We start from the raw sequence: 23,754 nt of genomic DNA on the forward strand, positions 1-23,754 counted from the left end.
CAAATGTGTTGAAGTTTGGACATGGGGGCTAGCAGGCACCACATATTTTTATAGAGGCATCTGAGGCATTTTTTTTTAGTTTGAGTTTAGTTTATTACTTGAATAACTTGCAATACGGAAAAAATAGCGTGAAAAAAGAACATAGGATCATCAAGAACATGTTAAAAAAGGTAGCAGAGCAAGAATGTTTATTCTGACCAATAGAATGACTGAGTGACAGCTGTTTATTTCTCTATAGAAGTACTTCCTGTTTGGAACACCAGGGGGAGGGGTCACCTAGTCCAGTTCTCATATAGAGTCAATGATCCATACCCAGTCTTATGATTGTTGTAATACAGTTTTGTACATTTTTTGCATATCTTTGAACCAGAAACATGGAGGTATGATAGCACAAAATCATCCAATCCTAAGGATTGGTGTCTGCTGATTGTTACAGAAAATATGGTTTTTGAGTCTGAAATGGACTGTTTCATGTGGAGATTACTTTTTGCACACAACCAGGTTCTCTGTGCTCAAAATTGAGGGTCAAATCTGGTTCTTACCCTTTAAAGCCAGAGCTGTCACCGGCGACAGGAAAATAAACACACGCTCTTTGACCTATCGTGGCTCTTCAACCGTTTACGCAATTAATGTACTTCTAACAGATTCTGTTCAGCACAGAGAGAAGAGAGGCGTGCCTCTCTCTGTACTATTTTCAGCTGATTTACGTTGATTGCGTAAACTCTTCACTAATGTAAGAGATGCTTTTCTGCGCTGGAATTACGTTACTATGCAAACAGTAGAACTACTGTTTGCATAGTAACGTTCAATTAAAAGAACGTCCACGGTTTTGTATAAGCTCAGGTGTTAAACGGTTAAAAAGCCCAAAGCCACAATTTCCAGCACCAGTTATTCCACAAGGAACTGTAGTTTACAAATTTCCGCCCAGTTTACTGTCTAGTTGCAAATTTTAAGACACAAGTCTTAGCTGTTTATATTATTCAGTTGTGTTGACCAAAGCTAAACTCACCAACTCTCTTTAAATTCATATGATTACTTTGATACTTTTTTCCAGAAATATTCTAATCAATGCTATTTGTGAAACTGTCCCACCTCGGTTCTGTGGTTTTGCAGGTACAATAGCCTACCTCTTCTTCACCAATCGTCATGAAGTGAGAAAGATGACTCTTGACAAAAGCGAGTACACTCGAGTAATTCCCCGCCTAAAGAATGTGGTGGCGCTGGACATTGACGTAGCCACTAAAGAGATCTACTGGTCAGACATTTCTCTGAAGAAAATCTACAGGTGAGTCTGACTAAAACCAGAACGGAAAGGATGTTGGTTTCATTCGCTGACGTTTGACACCATTTTGGATGTTTCACGAAGAACAAACATAGACTCAGCTGACGACTCGACTCTGCACCAAACCGTTATCGACAGCGACGTTGATGCCCCTGAAGGAATCGCCTACGACTGGGTCCATAAAAACCTCTATTGGACCGACAGTATTCGTAGCACTATCTCTGTGGCAACCGCTGATGGCAGCCATCGCAAAACTCTCTTCCACCAAGGCTTGTCGAAGCCTCGGGCGATAGTGGTCGATCCCCATAGCAAGTGAGATGATGGTTTCATTTACATGTGTTTCTCATGGTTCAAACTTTTTGTTTTACCGCCATTTTTCAACATTTCACAGCTTTCTTTATTGGACTGATTGGGGAAATCCAGCTAAGATCGAGAAGGGAGGTCTCAATGGAGGAGGCCGCTCCGCTCTGGTCACTGACAGCATTGTTTGGCCTAATGGCATCACTCTTGGTAAACCCCAAAAACTCCTTCCATCCGTCTGGTCTGGGTTACGGTTCCATCTGTTCTGAACTCCCTGTCCTCATGATCGCTACCTCTACAGACCTGCTGAACCAGCGACTCTACTGGGTGGACTCTAAGCTGCACACTCTCTCCAGCGTAGATGTGCAGGGTGGTGGTCGGCGCACGCTCATCATTGATGAGCACAAACTAGCTCACCCGCTTGGACTCACTGTATTCGAGGTAGATATTCATTGCTGGAAACCCAAAAGTTTAACAAATATAAGTTAGTGGCCGGCTTTAAGCATTGCTGTTTGTGTTGGATAAGGAAAGAGTTTTCTGGACGGATGTTGGCAACAATGCCATCTTCAGTGCCAACCGACTAACCGGTGAGGATACAAGACCAGTGGCAGAGCACCTGCATTCCCCAGAGGACATCATCCTCTACCATAATCTCAAACAACCTTCAGGTAAAATGATTAAGCCAATACCAGATCAGAGTGTTGAGTTTGGTTGAGTCAAAGCTGGTATCTCCTTATCATCTTCACCTAAAGAAGATTTTCATATGGTATTTTAGTTTACAGAACACAATTCCAAAAGTATCTACCTGAAATACTGTTTTTATTTGTGATTCCATAAAAGTTAAATAACCAAAAAGTGAACTCTCCTGCTGCAGGAAGAGACTGGTGCAACACGTCCAGATCCTACTGTGACTTCATGTGCCTTGCTGCCCCTCAAGTGGGCAGTCATCCACCGAAATACACCTGCGTCTGTCCAGATCACCAGATGCTTGCCAGTGATATGAGGTCATGTGTGCCAGGTGGGTAAATCTTCACAGAAACGTTATACATCCAGTAGATAAATCCTGGTCCTCAAAGTCTTCCCCTGTCCAATTTGGAGCGCCTTAATATATCAATTCTGGTTGTGCTTTTGCAAACAAGGTTGGGTGTTATTGAAAATATGCTAACGTGTAGTAGAGTTGGACTGTGGTTTTTTTTTTTTATGTGTTAACAGGATTGGGAGTTGACATTGTCACGGTAACATTTGTTTTAGCGGTATTAGTCTGGTTTTATACATGTTGCAAACAGGGTTGGAAGTTACAGGAACGCAGTTAATATAGTCTGACTGACTGATGGACTCGCTCCTGTCTCGCTTAATGCGCCTTATAGTTCGGTATGCCTTATATATGACATAAGACTAAAAAAATAGACCTTTCATTGACGGCGCACTTTATGATCCTTTAAAAAAAAATGTAGTAGATTATTTAAATAATAAATTCATGTAATGTTTTTTGCATTTCAGAGGCACCAACACCTGCAGGACCATCTCAGTCAGAAACTCCATCTGTTTTCACAACCCGTCTGCCTCTCAGGACGTCACCTAGAGCCACGTTGAATCCCAGACTCCACCACAGCACCACCACAGCAGCACCGGTGGTGATCACCAGTACCACCCCCAGGGCTGTAACCCACACCACCCCAAGGTCACAGACACAGAGGACCACCAAGCCTCCAATCAGGAGCACCATACCACTCCCAAAGACCACCACTCCCAGGCTGATCGATATGAAAGTCCTGCAGACCTTCACAGAGGCCCCCACAACCTCTCTGGGTAAGCTGTCAAGGGGGTTCATCTGAAGACGTTTCGCATTGACTTCTTTCTCAGCTGTACATAACAATCCTTTCCCTTTTAGAAAGCAAACGTGGGCTTGGTGTGGCTCTTTACTTGGTCCTCCCTCTGGGTGAGTTGCTGCAGCAGCTGCCGAAACACTGAGCTGTTGCTCACCCTCAACATGTGACGTCTTACCCCCAATATCTGTTCATCCAACAGCGGTTCTCTCACTGTTGGCTGTTGGTGGCGTGCTGCTGTGGAAGACCTTCAGGTTGAGAAGCTCCAACACCATCCACTTTCATAACCCTGTTTATCAGAAAACCACAGAGGACCAGGTGCACATTTGGAGAAGCAACAGCCTTGACGGTTACTCCTACCCAAAAGTAAATGTTACAAAAACTTTGTAGATACCGCCCTGCAAAATACTTTATCTAACATTCTTTTCTTTGCTTTTTGATCAGAGGCAAGTTGTGAGCGTGGACGAAGAAACCGACAATCCCACCTTCACTGAAAACTGAATGCTGTCTTAAGGTGGATTTGATGACGATCAGCGTTTTTACCTCAAATGCACAAAGAGGTGAAGCCTGAATGTTCCAACCACTGAATCCTCACAAACAGATGGTTTGTCTGCAGCGCAAACGAGTTTCAATCCCACAAGAAAACATCTGAATGCTCATCAAACATCATTAATTTCTCAGGTCGATTTTTCTTCTCTCGATGTTCAGACTCTGATAGTTGATGTGGAGAAAAGTCTTATGTTGCTGATCAGGGAACAGTTTTGGTTTATACACAACAAACCACTTTTCTTTTATCAGACGTAGATGGATAAACTTCCTAAAAAAATCTTATTTTCAAAGCACATGAAGTCAAAGATGAATGTAACCTCACAGAAAACACTCATCATCATGTGGTCGTGCCTTGATTATACCATCCTCTGTCTGGGCTCCCAGATGTTCCCTCTGCATCTATAAGAGCTTCCACTCTCCACATGCTTGTCGGTGGATTTGACAGAAACCTTTAAATCATCCTTTTTTCATGTTGTTAAAAAGCTTTGATGCCACCAAACCGCTGTACCGTGGCACATGTATTTGTGTCCCCGTCATGCCAGCATTCCTGTTCAAATGGCTCTTGGATCTCCCCGGTGTTTGCGTGTTTGTTTTTAAATTCCCCTTTTTTTCTGGGAAATGGCACAGGGAGACAACAACTACCTTTTGGATCTGTATTTGTGTTGTGGGAGTAAATAAGCATGAATGGTTGAAAAGTGAGGGTGAAACAGCTGACCAGGGTTTCTGGGTTTGTCAGCTTGTGAGGACAAAATGGCACAAGTTCTGTTTCCATTCAGCTTGTAAATATGTTGTTTATAAGTGTACATATTTGTTCTGTACTGGTTTTGTTAATGATTGAATGTTCTGTAAATAAACAAATGCTGCTATTTATTATAGAATTGGATTTTTCTGGTTTTGTTGCGGCTGCACGGTGGAGCAGTGCTTATTGCGGTTGCCTGAGAAAGAAGGCCCCTGGTTCAAGTCCCGGCTGGGGGACCAGGAACAGAACATGTTCTCTTTCTAAAATCATGCTTCATAGGTTAATTGGTTACTCGTTATTGTCCATAGGTGTGCATGGGTATGTGATTGTTTATTTGTGGGCCTGTGACAGAATAGCGACTTGTCCAGGGTGTCCCCAGCCTTCGCCCACAAGTGGCTGGGATAGGCTCCAGCAGCCCGGGCACCCCGAAAGGGACTAAACGGATTAGAAGAAGGTATGAATGAATAGAAGAATGAATGTTTTCATTGCTTATAAAAAAGTTTAATGTACAATTTGTAAAGGTTTACACTTAGTTTTAAAATGAGCGAGTAAACATTGTTCATTGATATTTTAATGGTAATGATAAAAAATACAGATTAGGACCTTGTAGGTCAACAGTTATGGATACTTTTCTCAATTTTTGTTCACATTTTAAGGTAAAACTCATAAAAGCAAATATATAACAACACATTTTTTATTTTTACTCTAATACATGTCTGCCGGCAGAGAAAGTCATTTTTTTACTCTTGTGGTTGACCTTGAAGCCGTTTTTACACAGACAGTGAGTGAAACCGTCTTTTGTTGAACTTAGAGACTTCCCAGAAATTACTGTTTTTTTTCCTCTCTTCCCTCCTCCCACTTGGGGCCAGGCCTGTTACTGTACAGGTCTCCATTGGACGTATACTTTTTGCACAGTCTGGCTTCGTAACATGAGACAGAAGTCCTGCCCTCCCTGTACTTTCCCCCCCGGGGGAGCCAGATTTTTCTTCGAAAAGCAGAGTTCACAGCAGGATTGAGGCCACAGACGAGGAAAAGGGCAAAACAGCGAGCCTGTGGTCATATTTACCTTGTTTTTGTGGAGGAACACAGAAATATTTTGGGGTATTTTATTTTAGAAAGTACAGTAAGGACACAGGATACCACTTCTGTTTGACCTTTGACGGGTTCTGATTCACATTTAAGGAGGAAATTCATAAACTACTTTTCTATTAAAAAAGAAAATTACAAAGAAAAAAAATGTAAAAATCACAAGTACATACATTTCTGTGCTGGTGATATAGCTTTAGGATTTTCTTTTTTAGCTTTTTTTGTATTTTTAGGAGCATGGTTTTTCAGCAGATCTTAAAAGTTTAATTTAAACAAATTAACATCTCTGCATCTTTGTGGTAGTTTGTAAACTACCAGATTATGTTTTGTAGTAAATCAGATGTTTAAGGTTAACATCACAGCTTTGTCACTTTCAAAAAGATACACCTTTTTTACCCGTGACACTTTGATTAGACTTTTATTGTTGCATAAAAACAACTGCATGGTCAGAACTGGGACAGTAAATATGCATTCTTTCTCTAATAGTTCCACTTTTGTGGAAAAAACAACTGAAAGCCCTGCAAGCCTGACCACATGCGGTCGAACCCCCCCTCCCGTGTGGCTCACATGTTGGATGCAAAGTCCAAGGCTGAGGGATGGAGACGAAATGCTGGACTGATAACCTGGGCCGCGGTGGTGCTGAAGGTGTTCATAAGGAGGGGGGTGTCCACAACTGGTTTAATCAACAGTCCCTTCACACACTGTATCACAGTGTCCTTGTGTAAAACAGTAAAGTAAATAGTATCTCTGTCACACTTATCTGTGACTGTTGGGTCAAAAGGTGCTTAATATAGTAAAAGTACAGCCTGTTTCCTGGGCGCTGACAGCGTCTCAGTGCTTGAAAAAAAAATCTTGGACCTGCCTGGTGTGTTCCCAGTTCTTCATGATGCTCTCTCTGAGACTATCACAGAGCAGGTGCATTGATATGGAGACTTGAATAGGTGGATTCTATTTATCCTCATTGGTCATTTAGGTCAAACATTGGATCATTCAGAGATCCTCACTGAACACCTGGAGAGACTTTGCTGCACTGAAAGTAAAAAGGGCTAAATAATTTTGTCCAATATTTCCGGTTTTTATTTGTTAAACAAGTTTGAAATATCCAATAAATTTTTTACACTTCATGATTGTGTCCCACTTGATGTTGTTTCTTCACAAAAAATGTCAGCTTTATATTTTTGTGTTTAAAGCCTGAAATTTGGCAAAAGGTTGAAAAGTTCAAGGGGGCCAAATACTTTTGCAGGCGCTGTACATGATCTCCTCCTCGGCAGACAGTTAGTCCTTCACGTCCTCACTCCATTAATGCCTCTGTGCTGCCTAAGAATTAAAGAGGAAAACACATAAGTGCTACAAGCCCTGGACATCCATGCAAATTACAAAGAGAAAACGTCCTGGCTTTGCTGGGCTATACCTTCCAGAAGCAGGGAGGAGATGCTCTCAAACAACACTTCAAGGACCCCCAGCACTGCTGGACTTCACCAATCACAGTATGGTCAGCAGCATGACATCATAAAGCCTTTTTTTTATCATGGCACCATAATCTGCAATTCATCACACGTATGTTGATGAAACAGCTGGTACTTGTTTTCCTGAGGCTCAGATAAAGTCCTTCAATGTCCTTCAAGGTCATTATGATTGATCCTTGTGGGAACAGATCCCTTTATCTACAATGCTGCTCATTTCTTTACCTGGGAGTATCATTTTGGTAATGTCTGGTCCAACTTTTCTGGCTTCCGCTTGTTCCAATCACCGGCCTGAACGGTGAGAATGTCTGTGCTAAATGCAAGGATCAAAATGGATTAAACTGAGCAAACAAACTAAACAAAAAGATGCATCATCTATAAGTATTTACCAGCTTTTGACACACTTGTACTCGGAACGTGTCTGCTGAAGAGAGGAAGCTGTTCACTTGGTTCAGTCCCTTTCCCTACTGTTGTCCCTTCTTGATGACATCCTCATGTGGCAGACAGGGCTGTGGGTGGTAGTTTGTCCCTCATGGTGTTCCATAGGTTAATATTCATGGCCAGCACCTGTCTGTTGAGCTGTGATTGGCTCACAAGGCTGATAAATAGCAGCTGTGGGAGTTCCATCTGGATGCTGGTTTCCTGGTTTGGCTTTGGTGGGTGAGCTTGACATGTGGACCTTTTTACTAAAGCTTTTAATCATTTGAGTCCTTTTACTAGGGATGGGAATAGAAGCCCCATGAAGCCTCACTGGGGGTTCATCTAATTGTGTGGGAAAAATGAACCACCCGTTCAGGGCTTTGAAACCACACAGAACAGCAGCATCTGGTGGCGGACTGGATGTATATCGACATATGTTTCAACTAAGCTCCTTGTAACACTTCAATGTGGAAATAATGATGAAAAAAATGTAAAACTGAACAATTTTGTTAATTATGATTAAAAAAATGTAAAACAACACAACATGTGACGCTTTCTGTGAGAAGTGCTTGACACAGCAAAATACATATCACTTGAAGAAAAAAAAGCACGCAAAAAGGATTTGTACAGTGCCAGACTCAAACCTAGAACCTTTTGATATAAATGCCATTAAGTATTCCACTAAGCTATCTCTAATCACACGAAAATGAGATGCCTTTTTTATAAACAACGTTCATGATGTAGTGTTTTATTAGGAAAGGCCGAGTTGAAATGATCCTGAGCCACAGAACGTTTTTAATAGGAGCCATGGTAAAGTGCAATGAACTGAAGCTGATTCCAATACAGGGGAAACGATGGAACTGGTCTGGAAACATTCAGGATTCATTTTGCATTTCATTTTCCCCCCTGTTTTCGGCCCATAAATTAGTTGTGTCCTGCTCAGGTTCACCTCTTCTGTTTTGTATTTTTCGTTTAATCACTGTTTGTGTTGTGGTGTGTTTTTGTGTGTATTGGGCCCTGAGCAGGGGGGTATTCCAGGGGCCTGTTTCAGAAAGGAGGTTAAGTGTAAACTCTGAGTGTGTTAACCCTGAAATCAGGGAAACCCTGGGTTTTCTGTTTCAGAATGGGAGGTTTGTTAAACCAGAGAAAGCAGTGTAAGTCAAACCCGTTTCTGAAGGAGAGGTAACTTTTACTCGGAGTCAGTATCCATGGTTACTTATGCTGTGAACCTAACCTGGTCGGGAGCAGGTTTTATTCTCCAAACTCAAGGTTTCTGCCGGTCCCCTCCCCTTTTTAAAGACGAAGCGGTATTTTTTGCTTTAACCTTCATTGCCCACATTTCCGTCACACAGAGACGGTCTAAGTGACAAGAATGGCTTGTCCTTTTTTGGAGGACCCAATAGACGAGGAGGCTGCATTAATTCATAGAGAATTACAACAATAAGAAAAAAAAAAGATAAATAAAAAAAGAATCCCACAATGAATAAATTCAAGTCACAATGTATTTGGTCTTCATTATTTCCTACAAATTGAAAAGCAACAGTAAGAATTCAATATTCATCCAAAACCTTTATAGAATTCAGCAATCACAATACACACCATACCTGTAGCTTGTGTTTTAGGATCTCAATTTCCAGATCTGACTTAAGGATCTGTCGATCTAAGTAGGACATCTCTTTATCAGTTTTCTCTATTTCTTTAATAAGATGAAGTCTATATAACTCCTTAACTGATAACTGAAAATACAGTAGTGTGGGGTTAAATCCTGTTCATCAACATGAATTCCATAGAATAACACTCTGGCATTTACTATACGTCACTGAACTGTGTTCATCCGTGCAGAGGAGTTTGATGGACCTTCCTCCTCCTCCTCATCCTGCGGCGGTTGTTCCTCCACACTCTGGAGGGTGGGGACGGGGACAAGAATAGGTTAGTCGACACAATAATGTGAATGTGATTGTGAAGATTGTTTGACATGTACAAACATAAGATTACCTCTCTAGGTCTGTCGGTATAAGCAGACAGTGTGTCATCCTCTACATCCTGAGAAGATGAGGGTTTGGTTGAGCACACTTTATAATACTACACGTGCTAATTTCTGGTGTGTTATGTAGGCTACTTACTAGGCCTGCACAATATACCGCAAATTTATCGTTATCGCGACATCAAGCTGTGCAATATGCATACCGCAAAAGACAGCAAAAATCGCAATAAATGATTATCTTAAATGTGCTAAAACAAACTCATGGCAGCTTGAAATATTGAACAAATGAAATAAATCCCTTTATGCATTTAACCAATCGGAAGGACCCGTTTACGTTTTTGATCAATCAGATGAGCCCTTTTATGGCGTATGGTAAATGGTAAATGGCGTATACTTGTATAGCGCCTTTCTTCCTACAAGGACAAAGCGCTTTACAGTCACTGACCCATTCACCCAGTCACACACACATTCACACACACATTCACACACTGGTGGTCGCTCCGCTGCCAAACACAGGCGCCCGCCTACCACCAGAGGCAAGGTGGGGTTCAGTGTCTTGCCCAAGGACACTTCGACTCTTGGGCGTGCAAGGCGGGAATCAAACCTGCAATCTTACGATCATGGGTCGACCGCCCTACCGCTGCATCACGGCCGATTGTTTGATGTTTGCCTCCTACGTCGACAAGGGTCATTTGGAGTATAATTTTTAAACTGTTGCAGTGAAATGGAAATGATGTTTTTGTTTTTTTTTGCTATTTGTTTATATACCGCAATTTATATCGTTATCGCAATATTAATTACCAATATCGCATATCACGAGTTTTCCTCATATCGTGCAACCCTACTACTTACAACTGCCTGGGGTTCAGTTGTGACTGGAGACTCTAAAAGGAAGATATTGCCATCAGAATCTGTTGAGACCAATGCAAAGCCCAATGCAATGTTAAAATATTATATATATATTTATCCAAGTACTGGTGCTTCTGAGGGGCTTGAGGCTGGCATTTTGCACATTTGAAATGAAAATATATATAATGTGTGTGTGTGTGTGTGTGTGTGGGTGGGGGGAGGCCTCTTACATTTTATGAAGGCACTTGTGTCCTGGGGAGTGACTGGCTCTGATGAACTCCCTGCAGGAATTCCCTCAGCCACTGGCCTTCCACTGTTCAGACTCAGGGCCATCTCCTCAGCATTTGTCAGAGGTGGTGGTGCAGGGCCTCCCCTTGTTTTGCAAGCCTCTGCCTTCTTTCTGTTGGCTGAAGACAAATCAAATGACAGTGAACAATGAAAACAACATTAGACATGTATTGCTATGTAGATGTTTCATATGTCAAATATTGTCAACAAAGCCTACATCCATGACATGCTCAAATTTGACCTGATTGAATTTTGTTTTTATACTTCACTTTTAGCTGCTGCCATGTTCTTTTAATTCCTGCAGGATTGCATCAACATGAAAATGAAATCAGGGACATTGAATTAGATTAATGTAACAATTACTTTTTGGAAACACAATTTGCCAGCACTGCTTACTTTCTTATTCCCATATAAACCTATACCACTTGATCAATACAAGGGTAGACAAAGGTTCACTTTTAAAAACACAATTGCATGTATTAATATTAAACTGATCAACGTTTGCAAGAGGGGAAGGTTAACAAAAAAGTCCTCTAAACCTTACCGACGTTAAATGCATTTTCCACCTGATTGGTTCTGTACACTATGCAGCATTTCTTGCAATTACACCAGGAATAACACTTCATAAGTACACCTAAATATCACCATTTTTTATTTCACACCTTAAGCTATTTAAAAAGTTATTACAGCCAATTTTAACTAAATCTACACTTTATCCATTTTCTTTTTTTACATCTTTAAGTGGTGATTTTTGCATCAGGGAATCTAACATTTATTAATTTCTTAAGTTCTAATATGTTAAATCTATCAAAAATGAAATCAGACAAAACTACTAATTGAAATAATTAAAGGTCTTAATATCATAAAAAGAACTTTTGTCAATCAAATAAAAATAATTCTGTGATTCGTGCGCCCTCTGCAGGACATTTACTGCAATTGCTTCCTTCAGCGGAAACCACGTGATTAGGGTCCCACACATGCTTCCTTTGGCAGCTGGCATGGTTACTATTCACTAATGTCTGTTTATTTTTCTCAATAATTATCCTTTTTCCATTTTTAAAATGTCAGGCAAACGGGAACTAAAAATTAACACAAAGTTTGCTCAGAAATATGACAAATACCGACAGAAGAGCTGCAGAAACGTAAGTGTCTAGGAGCTAGCTAACATGCTAACGACCCAGCGATGAAAAGTAGCTTTAAAGCTGTTTTTCAGGCTACTGCCGCTTATGAAAGACATTTTTTTGTTTTGTATTTTACAGTTAAGGACAGATTTGGGGACAGAAACGACGGGAGTGACTCGGACTCTTCGGGGTCCAGCTCAGACGACAGTGAAGTGGTTAGCACATGAGGTCTTCTAGACTAGCTGAGTTAAAACACACTGACTGAGCTAAAGTTGTGTCCCGCAGGAGCTGGATCCCACCGTCGAGAGGGACTTCTACAGAATCCTGTCGCTATTGAAGAAAAAAGACCCGAAGATCTACGAGAAAGACGCCAAGTTCTACTCTGAAGGTGGTTGTTTACATGTTTGCAGCAGCTAGCTTCTCGTGGCTTTTCTGCCCCTTCGTGAAACGTTTGTTCCTCTTTATTCAGACACTTCTCACAGTGATGAGAAGCCTTCAACCTCGAAGAAAGCTGCAGTGAAACCCATGTTTCTCAAGGACTATGAGCGGGCAGTCATCCTGGAGAAGGAGGGGTGAGGTCCTGTTCAAGAAACAGCATCTTTTCATTAAAATAACACAACAGAAACTAGGGGTGTGCCAAAATATCGATATGGTGATATATCGCGATATTTAGTCCCGCGATCGATTATCGATATGTCTTCATCAAGTATCGACCTTTTATTTACGTTTTAAAACCCTGTAAAACGCTATATTAACCATCCTTTGGTACGGCAATTCCTTGGAGGGTCGATAGGGGGCGCTCGTTGCGAGATTGGTTGTTGCGGGCGGACGAAGAAGAACACACACTCAAACAAAGATGGCGGAGCGGGAAAACAATGAGAAGCGACGGCAGCAAGTTAAAAGACGCGCCGGCAGCATTGAAGCTGCATCACCTGGAGTTGTGTGAGAAAGCTGTGGCTGCTGCTGCCTGAAGCCGACACAGCCCGACGCGGATACTTTTTTCCAGACGAAGCTAGCGCCGTCTTCTGAGAGACAGAGCAGCGGAAATGACAAACGGAAAACGGCCCCTGCAGCGCGGTGGAGAACGAGGCATTTGGGTTTTTATTGAATGCAGTAGAGCAACGCTTTGACATTCCCTCTCGGAAATACTGAAAAAAGGATCCCTGTACTCTACGTCCAGACCAGAGCTACGGCTGAGATGAAAACGGAAGAAAGAGAGGCATCGCTGCCCTTAGACCCCCCTTCTCCTCTAAGCAGAGGTAGACGAGCGGCATCTTGATGCTAAATATGTTTATGTTCATGTTTTTCTCTCCAGAAAAACATGAACATAAACATAGATCACATGCAGCTTTTCCCCAAAGGTTTTGTTCACAAAGACGGTAACTTTTAGATGCACTGCAAGTTTTTTATGTATTTTATCCCTGGTAATTTATTTTGAAAGCAGTTTATGTCTTAAAAACTTAAAAGGAAAGTTCCTACCTACTTGATTTTTATTTTTCTGTGAGAATTATATTTTTGTCTACACCACATTTGCACTAAATGGTGTCATTTATTTTTTAACAAAGACACTATAATTTGTTCACAGAATTAATATCTAATTTTCAGCTATTATTTTAAATTAAGAAATGGCTATGGCTTTGTTTTTCAAAAGTTAATACCAATGTGCCTGGCAGCTACTTGACTTATTCATTTTTTATCCTGTTTACAGCAATTTTGTACTAAATAATGACACTGCTGTTGATGTTCACTATTGTTTAAACTGAATTTTACAGATATTTCCAAATGAAAATTGTCATTGTTTGTCAAAGACAGAGTATTACTGATTTCAGCAATGTTACACAAAAGTCTGTTATTCATTACACCAAATAGGACACAAGTTGTTTATTATCATGGTGTTTAAAAAATAAATGGGGAAATATTTTCCAAAAAGCTGTTTTTAGAGTTCTTTTTTCTTAAAGTTTATTATATCGTGAGTTGTTAGAGATATATCGATTATCGCATTATCGCCATATCGTGATAGTATCTTTATCGTGAGCAATGTATCGCAAATCGTATCGTATCGTGAGGTACCCAGTGATTCCCAGCCCTAACAGAAACCTTTAGTCTGATTGTAAACAGCAAGTACTGCACACAACTCTGCAGTGTTGGGATTTTAATAGTGAAACGTAAATAATGTTTCTATTAGGGTTGGGCGATGTGCATTAAATTGGCCATTGACGATGTTTGCTGTCAACCATCGGGATGGACGATGACATCGTCGGTTGGGGGGGGGGGGTATTTTTACATTTTTCGTTCTTATATAACTGCTATTCGTTATTTTGCTTTTTTCATTTTATTTCCCAACTAATGACTAATCCGCGATGATCCAGTATAAACTGAGGGAAGTGACTTTAACAAAAAAGTAACAAACAAAATAGAAAAGAAGTAGTCCGCTTCCGCACTTCACTAGTGAAGTGGACCGGCAGAGCGCGGATTTACAGCTTTGTGTTTGATGGGAAAGGGGGGGGGGGGGTACATGAGCGGTATGTGTGGGAGATTTAAGACTGCGATCCGTCCCGCAGCTCTAGGGGTACAAGCAACCGAACTCAGAACCGGGTCTATGTGTGTGTCTGAGCACAGCTCGGATCGTCAGCAGACACACAGCGGTTTGAGCTTCGAAGCAGAAATGTCGCTCAGTCCTTAGAAAACATTCAAACAATCACGCGGATTTGTGTTTTCAGTCGTGTCCCGACTAAATAAAGGCTGATGTTATTCTTACATGTTTACGTGCAGCCAGCAAGCAGCGCCACCCAAAGCTAATGTTGTTAGCCCGTGTTAGCATACTGCTAATCCTGGCTTTGTTCAGAAAAAGCACTGACCACACGGATTAAAATTCAAATGATGAGCGAACAGGTGTTTCATAATAACCGTAACATTATTAAAAGCACGTTTAGAAGATCATTTCGTATTTTACCGAGCTGACATGTCAATGTATATAGCCGCTCGGCGCTGTTTAACATTGTTCTGTATTGAATTGTTACATTCAATAAAGTTTGAAAAAAAAAAGCCGCTCGGCGGAATATATCCTTCCAGTTTTCAAACCCTACTGCGCATGTGCGAATAATTTATTCCCACGGAAAGTGTGACCTTAGTGAACGTTTTTATATTCTGAAAACATTTTTCTGGGCCCATGTACACAGTTGGATTCTAATCCGACCATTGATCCCATCAAGATATTTTGTACATGTAACCGCGGCTTACGGTGTTGACTCGCAACGTGGCGGGGGCGTGGCATCACGATGGTGGTCTCTCCATCGGGATGTCAGTCACCCATCACGATGGACGATGATATCGTCCATCGGCACAACCCTAGTTTCTATACACAAAATTAAATGTAAATGGTAAATATCGTATACTTGTACAGCGCTTTTCTACCTTCCTCGAAGGCCTAAAGCGCTTCCAGTCACACACACATTCACACACCGGTGGCGGCTCCGCTGGCGAACACTGGCGCCAACCTTCCACCAGAGGCAAGGTGGGGTTCAGTGTTTTGCCCAAGGACAGGCAAGGTGGGAATTAAACCTGCAATCTTCCGCCCTACCACTGCATCACTTTGTAAATGTATTCTTTACTGGGAGAGTTCATTACCATTTAGTGTAAACTGGTAAATAAAGGATCTGAATGATGGGATTGTGCAACAACTGTCACTGAGCAGCAGTTAATAACAGACCATCTTCCACAACAGGAAGTGTGTGTATCTTGCTTACCCATGTCACCTATGTTATCTTGTTGAGCTATGAGCGATCCAACAGGCTGTGTCGACCCTCACTCTGCTACGACAGTTTTTATCCATTTAGAATTGTTAATGTAAAAGCACAGCGACAGTTGCTAATGTAGCTGGGGCACACTTTTGCTGTGGGGTGCGAGTCTTCTGCATTGTGTTTTCAAGTGAATAAGTCATCATTGCCGTCCAGAATGAGGGATTTTACTGTGTTAATGCAAAAAGAAATACAGCACATGTGTTTTTATTTCTGGTCTCACTCCAACACACACCTGAGGGAAGGCAAAAAAAAAACACCCACAGACACACATGAGACCATGCTGCAAGTTAGCTTAAGTCTTGCTAACACTAACACACTTCTGAATGGTGCATTTACCCTTAACAACATTTTTCAAACGATTGGCAAAAACAAAAATTGTGTGAGAAGAGTTTTAAGTTATGAACATTGTTTTTCTATGTTTTAAACTTTAAACTCTCTTTTCAGTCAAACTAGTGCGAGTAACGTCTACGGCTTACCTACTCTCTGAAGTTCTCATGGGGGACTGAGGAGAATGCCGCGAAAGAACAGGAAGTAGCGAACCATCAAAATAAAAGTCTCCGCTTAAAACATTCGCATGCAAATAACAAATTAAAGATAAAAAAGCAATTTTGGTGAAATTAACACAACAAATATTACATGGGCTACACTAAGGACTTTTTGATCGATGTAGTTGGACAGAGTGACATGACGGAATGTTAAAATACTTTTCCATCCGTTTTCCTGACTGTTGTGGTGCAGCTGAACTGTACACTAAAAAAGTGATTCTGGCCTCTAGTAAATGCTTCAAATATCTTTTTAGTTCATTTTAATTATTTTAATAAAATTTTTCGGTTTTACCTAATTAATTTAAGTAAGTCAAACATATTTTTTCTTTTTAAAAACAACGTTATTAAATTGTAAATAACTTAAAAATTATGTTCATCCAACCTGCAATGACGTCATCTGAAATGCGCATGCGCACACCATACACCCGCCATTTTAAGATCAGAAGCGCGTGCCTTAGTATCACTGCAGACAGAAGAGGGAGCGGGTTGATCGAAGTTGCCTGGGTTTGGTAAGTAACGTTTTCAAACTTTTTTTGTCTTTTTACTTGACTTTAATCTTTTAAAATTGTTTGACATTGGTCCACAATGTTACTTGCCTTAACAATGCCTCGTGGTTTTGTTTTTAGCCAGCAAATTAGTCATTTTGCATCATCATGCTTGAGTATAGCTAAGCTAGCTTGTTTTTCAAACTAGTCCGTAGAGCAGAGCTAGATGCCGCGTTTTTGACACTATAGTGATACTTTATCACCGCAAATGTAAAGGCAGGTCTCTTATAGCAGTAGTGCGGTTGACCGGGGCACAATCTGCCCCCCCCTTCTCGCTGGTTTCTCTAAACGAATACGGCACGTGAAGTTGACAAACTGTGCGCTCGGGTGCTGCATAGTGACGATATAATTACGCTCTCTGTGTAGAAAAACGCGGGAGGAAAGCAAGCGGGGGTGGGGGCGAGTTTCACTAACTTACAGCTGCAGACGACGTGAACAGGTGTGGGATATTATTGTTGATGACTGACCCACAGGGTCTTGGTTGTCCTGTGTTTCATTGGGAAGGACCAAAACAATCTTGAAGCGATTAGTTCAGTCCTCTTTCACTGCTTCTCGGCTGACATCATCCTGAGAAAAAAAAAAACTGTAATTAGAAATATTTAAGAATAGATTCCAAGAAAAACAAACAGCTAATTGAGTAAAAAATGTTAAAATAAAATGTTTACTTAATTTAGTTTCATTTAAACAATAGTCATATAAACCCTTGTTTTTCGCGGGGATTATGTTCCAAAAAGAACCCGTGATAGGCAAAATCCGTGAAGTAGAAACCTCTCTTTTTTATGCAATTATTATACAATTAAATACTCTATTATAAATTATAAAGAACAAACCATTTTACAGGCTCAAACATTTGTTTCACAAATAAAAGTACTTTAGAAAAGTTTTTTCGACAAATAACTTCTGTACTGTACTGTCAAATAATAATTTTAAACATCAATGTGAACAGAAGGCTTCAAATCGCGGAGATTAGCCCCGCCCACCGCGACCCGAGAGTAATTAGATTAAATCGGAGGAAATTTAAAATGATTATGAACAAAATACAAATAACAGTCGGACAAATTGTGACTCTGGTGTATCTCACTGTTCTTCAGACTGAGCCGCTGCATCCTGACTCCGCTCTGCAGCAGTTGTGTCTGTTTGTTCGGGAGAAGAACAAAGAAGTGATTGGCAGCTGTTGTCGCTCTTTTTTCTATGGGTTTTAGAGAAACTCGAAATTGCAAGAGAATTTGCACGTACGTGTTGTAAATTTGGCAAGCTGATTACGTACGTGTACAAATTAAACTGCAACGCTATTGACACACAGGTAGAGAAAAGTGACTTTTTAGCCAATCAGAATGTAGAACACAATGCACGATGCAAATCCGTGAAGTAGCGAAACCGTGAAAAGTAAACCGCGTTATAGCAAGGGATCACTGTATTCATATGACAATGTTTTTTTTTAATTCATGTCACACAACATTATTCACAGGGCTGACCCTGAGACAAAGACATGTTTGGGGGCCATGCACGCCAAGAGTCAACATCTGCAACCGTGGCCTGGGCACATAGTGGTGCAGAGCCCTCCAGTCACCAGGCTGGAGCTGTCAATGGGACAGCAACTGTGATGGTAAACCAGAACTATTCCCAGTGTGAAAGGTCCCGATGGGAGGAAAAACGCTGGAGCCAAAAAAAAAAATGAGGGATCAAATCAGGGGGGAAAAAAGGTATAACTGAAATAAAATTATGCTCCTAAAATAACAGTAATAATTCATCAACAGCTAAAGATAATTCAAAAATGGTAAGAGAATAAAATGCATATAAGAAATCAGTTAAAAACCTAATAGAAAAAATATGCACCTATTTTCTCTTTAAAAAAAAATCACGTGTAAAGAATATTTTACCTTCAATAAAATATCACAAGTAAAAACCATATTACAAGGCTAGTCAATCATTGAAATATGGTCATGATGATCATAAGATACGTCATACTCTTTGATCATCTTCACTTCTCCACATCCATCTCATGTTGTGGCACCTGAAACATACTAGGGTTGGGCGATGTCCCCTAAATTGGCCGTTGACGATGTTTGCTGTCAACCATCGGGATGGACAATGACATCGTCGGGTGTTGGGGGGGTATTTTTTACATTTTTCGTTCTTATATAACTGCTATTCGTTATTCTGCTTTTTTCATTTTATTTCCCAACTAATGAGTCATCCGCGATGATCCAGTATAAACTGAGGGAAGTTATCTTTAACAAAAAAAGTAACAAACAAAATAGAAAAGAAGTAGTGGACCGGCGGAATGCGGACTTACAGCTTTGTGTTTGATGGGAAGGGGGGGGGGGGGGGGTGCGCTGTTACATGAGCGGTATGTGTGGGAGATTTAAGACTGCGATCCGTCCCGCAGTTCTAGGGGTACAAGCAACCGAACTCAGAACCGGGTCTAAAAGTGTGTGTCTGGACCAGCTCGGATCGTCAGCACACACAGCGGTTTGAGCTTCAAAGCAGAAATGCCGCTCAGTCCATAGAAAACATTAAAACAACCACAAGGATTTGTGTTTCCAGTCGTGTCCCAACTAAATAAAGGCTGATGTTATTCTTACATGTTTAACGTGCAGCCAGCAAGCAGCACCACCCAAAGCTAATGTTGTTAGCCCGTGTTAGCATACTGCTAATCCTGGCTACGTTCAGAAGAAGCACTGACTACACGGATCAAAATTCAAATGATGAGCGAACAGGTGTTTCATAATAACCGTAACATTATTAAAAGCACGTTTAGAAGATCGTCTCGTATATTACCGAGCTGACATGTCAATGTATATAGCTGCTCTGTGCTGTTTAACATTGTTTTGTATTGAATTGTTACATTCAATAAAGTTTGGAAAAAAAGCCGCTCGGCGGAAGTTGTATCCACTTCCGGTTTTCAAACCCTACTGTGCATGTGCAAATGATTTTATCCGACCGAAATTGTGACCTTAGTGAACGTTTTTATATTCTGAAAACATTTTCCGGGCCCATGTGCACGGTTGGATTCTAATCCGACCATTGATCCCATCAAGATATTTTGTACATGTAACCGCGGCTTTTGGTGTTGACTCGCAACGTGGCGGGGGCGTGGCATCACGATGGTGGTCTCTCCATCGGGATGTCAGTCACCCATCACGATGGACGATGGTATCGTCCATCGGCACAACCCTAAAACATACCAATTAAAAATTTAAAATAAAACCAAACGACCACCCAACCAAATCTTGTGACAAATTGAACCTAATCATTTGGTCTTACGTTGTGTCAGCTGGGGGTGGGGGTCCAGATTAGCAGTCAGAATGTGCCATGCTCTTGAAAAAACAAAAAGGTTGTTTTTCAACTCCTTATTAACTCATGGATGTAGATTGATATTTATTTATTTTTTATTACAAATGATGTGAACAGTTTTTTGTAATATTACCTGTATGGCTAGGTGTCCTGTAGTTGTACAAAGTAGTTGCTTATGGGCATTCAAAGTCTGATGCTCCTTCGGTTCTGACTTCCTGTTAGACTCTAAAAGGAGAACAAAAATATGACAAGCGGCAAAGACTCTCTTAACATGCATATGATTACTATGGCGCCATGGTCAAAAAACCGAAACTTACTTGAGCGACGCTGACCCGCCCGCACAGTCCGCAGACGTCTGGGGTTTACCGTGTCAGCTCGGTGTTGCATTTGAAACGGGTCATTCAGTAAAAATGTTTTCATTTGGCAGGAAATACGAAGATGACAGCGATGAAGAGGAAGCTGCAAAGAGAAGACAGGTTTGACTTAGTGTTTTGGATTCAGGAGTAAAAGTGAGTAAAGAGGTAAATAAATATTTCTCTGCGCCTCCTTCGCAGAGAGCGGCTTCTCCAAGCTACATCCAGGAGCAGCGGGAGCTGAAGGCCAGGTGAGCTGAAAGCTTCTACAGGCGTTCAGCACTCCTGCTCACTCTTTATTGACAGAAGTCCACCTCTGAACGCAGCTTCCGCAAGTTTGTTGAGGACAGCGATGATGAGGATGGCGATGAGGAAGGAGGAACGTCGACGCTGCTGACAAGGAGGATGAAGACGCAGGAGAAGGTCGGATGGGAAGCCCCGTCTGTGAACGTCTCCCTGTGGCTGAAACAAAACCGAGCTGCGTTTGTTTCAGGATGAAGAGGAGGCGGACTTTGTGGAGTGGCTGAAAGGCCAGGCAGAGCTGGAGGGGGGAGAGGAGGTGAAGGACATGGTGAGTTTGAGAGAAGCTACAACTTCCGCTTCGAAGAGCCCGACTCGGAACGCGTGAAGACCTATCCTCGGAACATCGCCACGTCCGTGCGCTCCAAGGACGACTCAAGGAAGCGCAAGAGAGAGGAAGTGAAAGAGAGGAAGCAAAAGGTTTGGAAGCGAGTCGATGGGAGTCTTTTCCAGAGTTGAAACCAAACCTCCTGGCTGATGGTGATGGTTGCAGGAGAAGGAGCAGAAGCGCGAGCAGCTGAAGCAGCTGAAGAACCTGAAGAGGAACGAGATCATGGAGAAGCTGAAGCAGCTGCAGGAGCTGACGGGAAACGAGCAGCTGGCTTTCAGCCAGGAGGACCTGGAGGGAGACTTTGATCCGAAGCATCACGATTGGCTCATGCAGGTGAGCGGATGAGTCGATTGGAACCCCAATCCCTCTGTTAGCCTTTCAGTTACTGTAGAGTCTATTTGCAGAAATTCTTTGGCGATGAATACTACGGCGAGGAGGAAGAAGAGAAGCCGCAGTTTGAGGATGATGATGAAATGGAAGGTAAACCAATACAAGATCAGCATGCTGGAATTAGAGGTTCCTGCTGTGCTTGTGTGTGTCTTTCCATAGTTTTACTGCTATTTTACAGTCAATTGTGTCTGATTTATTCTAGTTTGTGATTCAGATTAAAGAAAATCTTTGTTTCTCACGTAAAACAAAAAAAAAAATCAATTCTAAATCAGATTCATGTTTTGTTTTTACCTCAGATCGCTGGAATTGGGACACTTGGACTGGAGAAGACCAAGAGGAGGACTATGCAGAGGAAGACTACAACGGGGAGGCGTCTGGACCTCACTGTGATGACGAAGACTTCATTGTGAGTCAGCCTTTCTTATGAATGCAGAGATGGGCTGGCAGTGGTGTTTCATGTTCATGATGTGGTGCTAAACCTCTCTAGATGGATGCAGACTATGACCCCAGCCAACACTCTGCATCCAAGAAGATTAAGAAGGAGAGGAAGAAGATGGAGGATCTGCCAGCTTTGTGTGGATCTTCCCACTTCTTCAGGAGGGCTTTGATGGTCCTCACAGCCCTTTCTGCTTCCCCGTTGCTTTGAGGGTAGTGGGGACTCAAGGTCACATGGCTGAAATCATAATCCTTTGCAAACACTGCAAACTCAGCTTCTGAAAACTTAAAACTATTATTAAAATCATTAAAATAATTATTAAAAATGACACTTGTATTAAATAATTACATATTAATATTAAGCTGCGAAAGTGCAAAAACATGTGATCAACTATAAAAAACATGTACATTTAAACGTTAATAAGACGGGGGCAGCAAATGCCACCATAGCAAACAAAAGAGGCCAGAGCAAGTCTTCCGTCTTCTATGGGTCTTGGGGCTCCCGGGATTTTGAAATCGTTTATAGGTTATTCTAAATAAAGAAGCCAATGAAGTTATCAGGTAATACAAAATAGTTATTTAATGTGTGTGATTGTGTAATTGTGGCTCTGTGACAGACTAGCGTCCAGGGTGTCCTTAGCCTTTGCCCACAAGTGGTTGGATAGGCTCCGGCAGCCCGTAACCCCGAAAGGGACAAAACGGATATGAAGAATGTATCAATGAATAAGAGAACGAATTTTATTGCTGATAAAAAGTTAGAAATTAAAAAAATGGAAACATGGAAACATCAAAAAATTAAATAAATAAAAACAAATTGCTTAAGAGTGGCGCAGAAAATGCCATAAAATTACGTATGTCGCCCCAAGCAGAAGACAACAGATCACATCTTCCAGCCTCGGTGGGCGGATCCCAACCTAGAGACAAAATAAAAGGAATCAGGCATCAATTTTAATAACAGAAGATGACTGACCACTGCTAGACCCTTAAATCTGCCGGCTCTCTCTCGGCTCTCGGCCGGTGTTCTTCCCTTCCCGGGAAGGATCAAAAGGTAAATCAGAGCGGAGAAATGTGAAGAGTCCAGTATCAAGATTTTATGAACGTTTTTAATGAAATTTAAAAAAAATAAAGTAATCATTATAACCAATTTTTATGGCACCTGCCGGTACCATTTGACAAAGAGGAATGCTGATGCTATGGCAGCCCCCGCCAAACAAGTTATCACCAGCCCTCTGACCCCCGTGGCTGTTGTAGCCGGACGGATGGGATTCTAGAGACAAAAAAAAGCAATCAGGCATCAATTTTAATAGCAGAAGAGGACTGACTACTGCTAGACACTTACGTTCGGCGGCTCCTCACGATAGGTCGTGTAAGTAAGTCTAAACAAAGTGGACAATGAAGTTATCAGTTAATACAAAATAGTCATTCCAAAATGATTCACCAGAACAGGGCAGAGGCTTGTGACACATCTGATGTTGTTCATGCCCTAATGAATCAGTGAAAATGAAGACACAACAAGGACAAACAATGTTTGGAGATATGTTTGTATGATTATAGAAAACAATTAGTAAAGATATGGAAGCGATTGTAAAGTCAAAACCAGAAATGCTTTTTCCTTTTCAAAATGAAGCTGCATTTTGACTCAAAATTAAAATGATAAAGTAATCCACCAAAATGCTTTTTCATTTCCTTCCTTAACACTGCTTATTCTGCCACTTAATTAAAATGATAATGAAAATAGTATTTGACATTTACTTTTCAAAATGTTCCATGCTAAATCCCATCAGGGGTCGCCACAGTGAACATGGTAAACTTGGCAATGTTTTATGCCGGATGCCCTTCCTGACGCAACCT

At 41.4% G+C, this 23,754-nt stretch overlaps 2 protein-coding genes and 1 long non-coding RNA gene across 18 annotated transcripts in view; 1 reads left to right on the plus strand and 2 right to left on the minus strand.

Annotated features, from left to right (window-relative positions):
* The window catches only part of LOC101156979 (protein KRI1 homolog), a 95,283-nt gene that overhangs the window by 8,342 nt on the left and 63,187 nt on the right, over nucleotides 1-23,754 (plus strand). For 10 of the 15 annotated variants that reach the window (XM_023958000.2, XM_078951230.1, XM_078951232.1 and 7 more), the window contains 10 exons: nucleotides 1,114-1,285; nucleotides 1,367-1,594; nucleotides 1,674-1,792; nucleotides 1,884-2,023; nucleotides 2,109-2,250; nucleotides 2,457-2,600; nucleotides 3,083-3,391; nucleotides 3,474-3,521; nucleotides 3,611-3,774; nucleotides 3,853-4,835. In XM_023958000.2, the coding sequence (XP_023813768.1) occupies nucleotides 1,114-1,285; nucleotides 1,367-1,594; nucleotides 1,674-1,792; nucleotides 1,884-2,023; nucleotides 2,109-2,250; nucleotides 2,457-2,600; nucleotides 3,083-3,391; nucleotides 3,474-3,521; nucleotides 3,611-3,774; nucleotides 3,853-3,909 (1,523 nt within the window). In that variant the 3' untranslated portion in view covers nucleotides 3,910-4,835. Of the gene's footprint in view, nucleotides 1-1,113; nucleotides 1,286-1,366; nucleotides 1,595-1,673; nucleotides 1,793-1,883; nucleotides 2,024-2,108; nucleotides 2,251-2,456; nucleotides 2,601-3,082; nucleotides 3,392-3,473; nucleotides 3,522-3,610; nucleotides 3,775-3,852; nucleotides 4,836-12,045; nucleotides 12,123-12,192; nucleotides 12,296-12,376; nucleotides 12,480-16,624; nucleotides 16,762-18,364; nucleotides 18,501-20,521; nucleotides 20,571-20,648; nucleotides 20,699-20,773; nucleotides 20,871-20,940; nucleotides 21,019-23,754 lie in introns of those variants that run through there. The other 5 variants (XM_078951229.1, XM_078951235.1, XM_078951240.1 and 2 more) reach the window with 5 other exon arrangements.
* On the minus strand, nucleotides 5,243-11,755 carry LOC111947835 (uncharacterized). Of its 2 annotated transcripts, XM_078951335.1 has the most exons (7): nucleotides 11,056-11,755; nucleotides 10,729-10,905; nucleotides 10,502-10,560; nucleotides 9,661-9,708; nucleotides 9,491-9,565; nucleotides 9,270-9,401; nucleotides 9,150-9,187 (listed from the first exon to the last, which is right to left on the minus strand). In XM_078951335.1, the coding sequence occupies exons 1-7, from the start codon at nucleotides 11,069-11,071 to the stop codon at nucleotides 9,155-9,157; spliced, it is 540 nt and encodes a 179-aa protein (XP_078807461.1). In that variant the 5' UTR covers nucleotides 11,072-11,755; the 3' UTR covers nucleotides 9,150-9,154. The 2 variants fall into 2 exon arrangements, 1 of the variants encoding a protein (XP_078807461.1); XR_013657667.1 differs by lacking the exons at nucleotides 9,661-9,708; nucleotides 10,502-10,560; nucleotides 11,056-11,755 and adding exons at nucleotides 5,243-7,099; nucleotides 7,194-7,323; nucleotides 7,471-7,558 and having other exon boundaries at nucleotides 7,635-9,565; nucleotides 10,729-11,049.
* On the minus strand, nucleotides 20,060-20,562 carry LOC110013909 (uncharacterized). Its single transcript, XR_002873779.2, has 3 exons — nucleotides 20,412-20,562; nucleotides 20,228-20,319; nucleotides 20,060-20,117 (listed from the first exon to the last, which is right to left on the minus strand). It is a non-coding gene; the product is annotated as an uncharacterized LOC110013909 (long non-coding RNA).

The sequence above is a fragment of the Oryzias latipes genome, chromosome 8 (assembly GCF_053564925.1).
Source record: "Oryzias latipes strain Hd-rR chromosome 8, Olatipes_Hd-rR_3.1".
NCBI lineage: Eukaryota > Metazoa > Chordata > Actinopteri > Beloniformes > Adrianichthyidae > Oryzias > Oryzias latipes.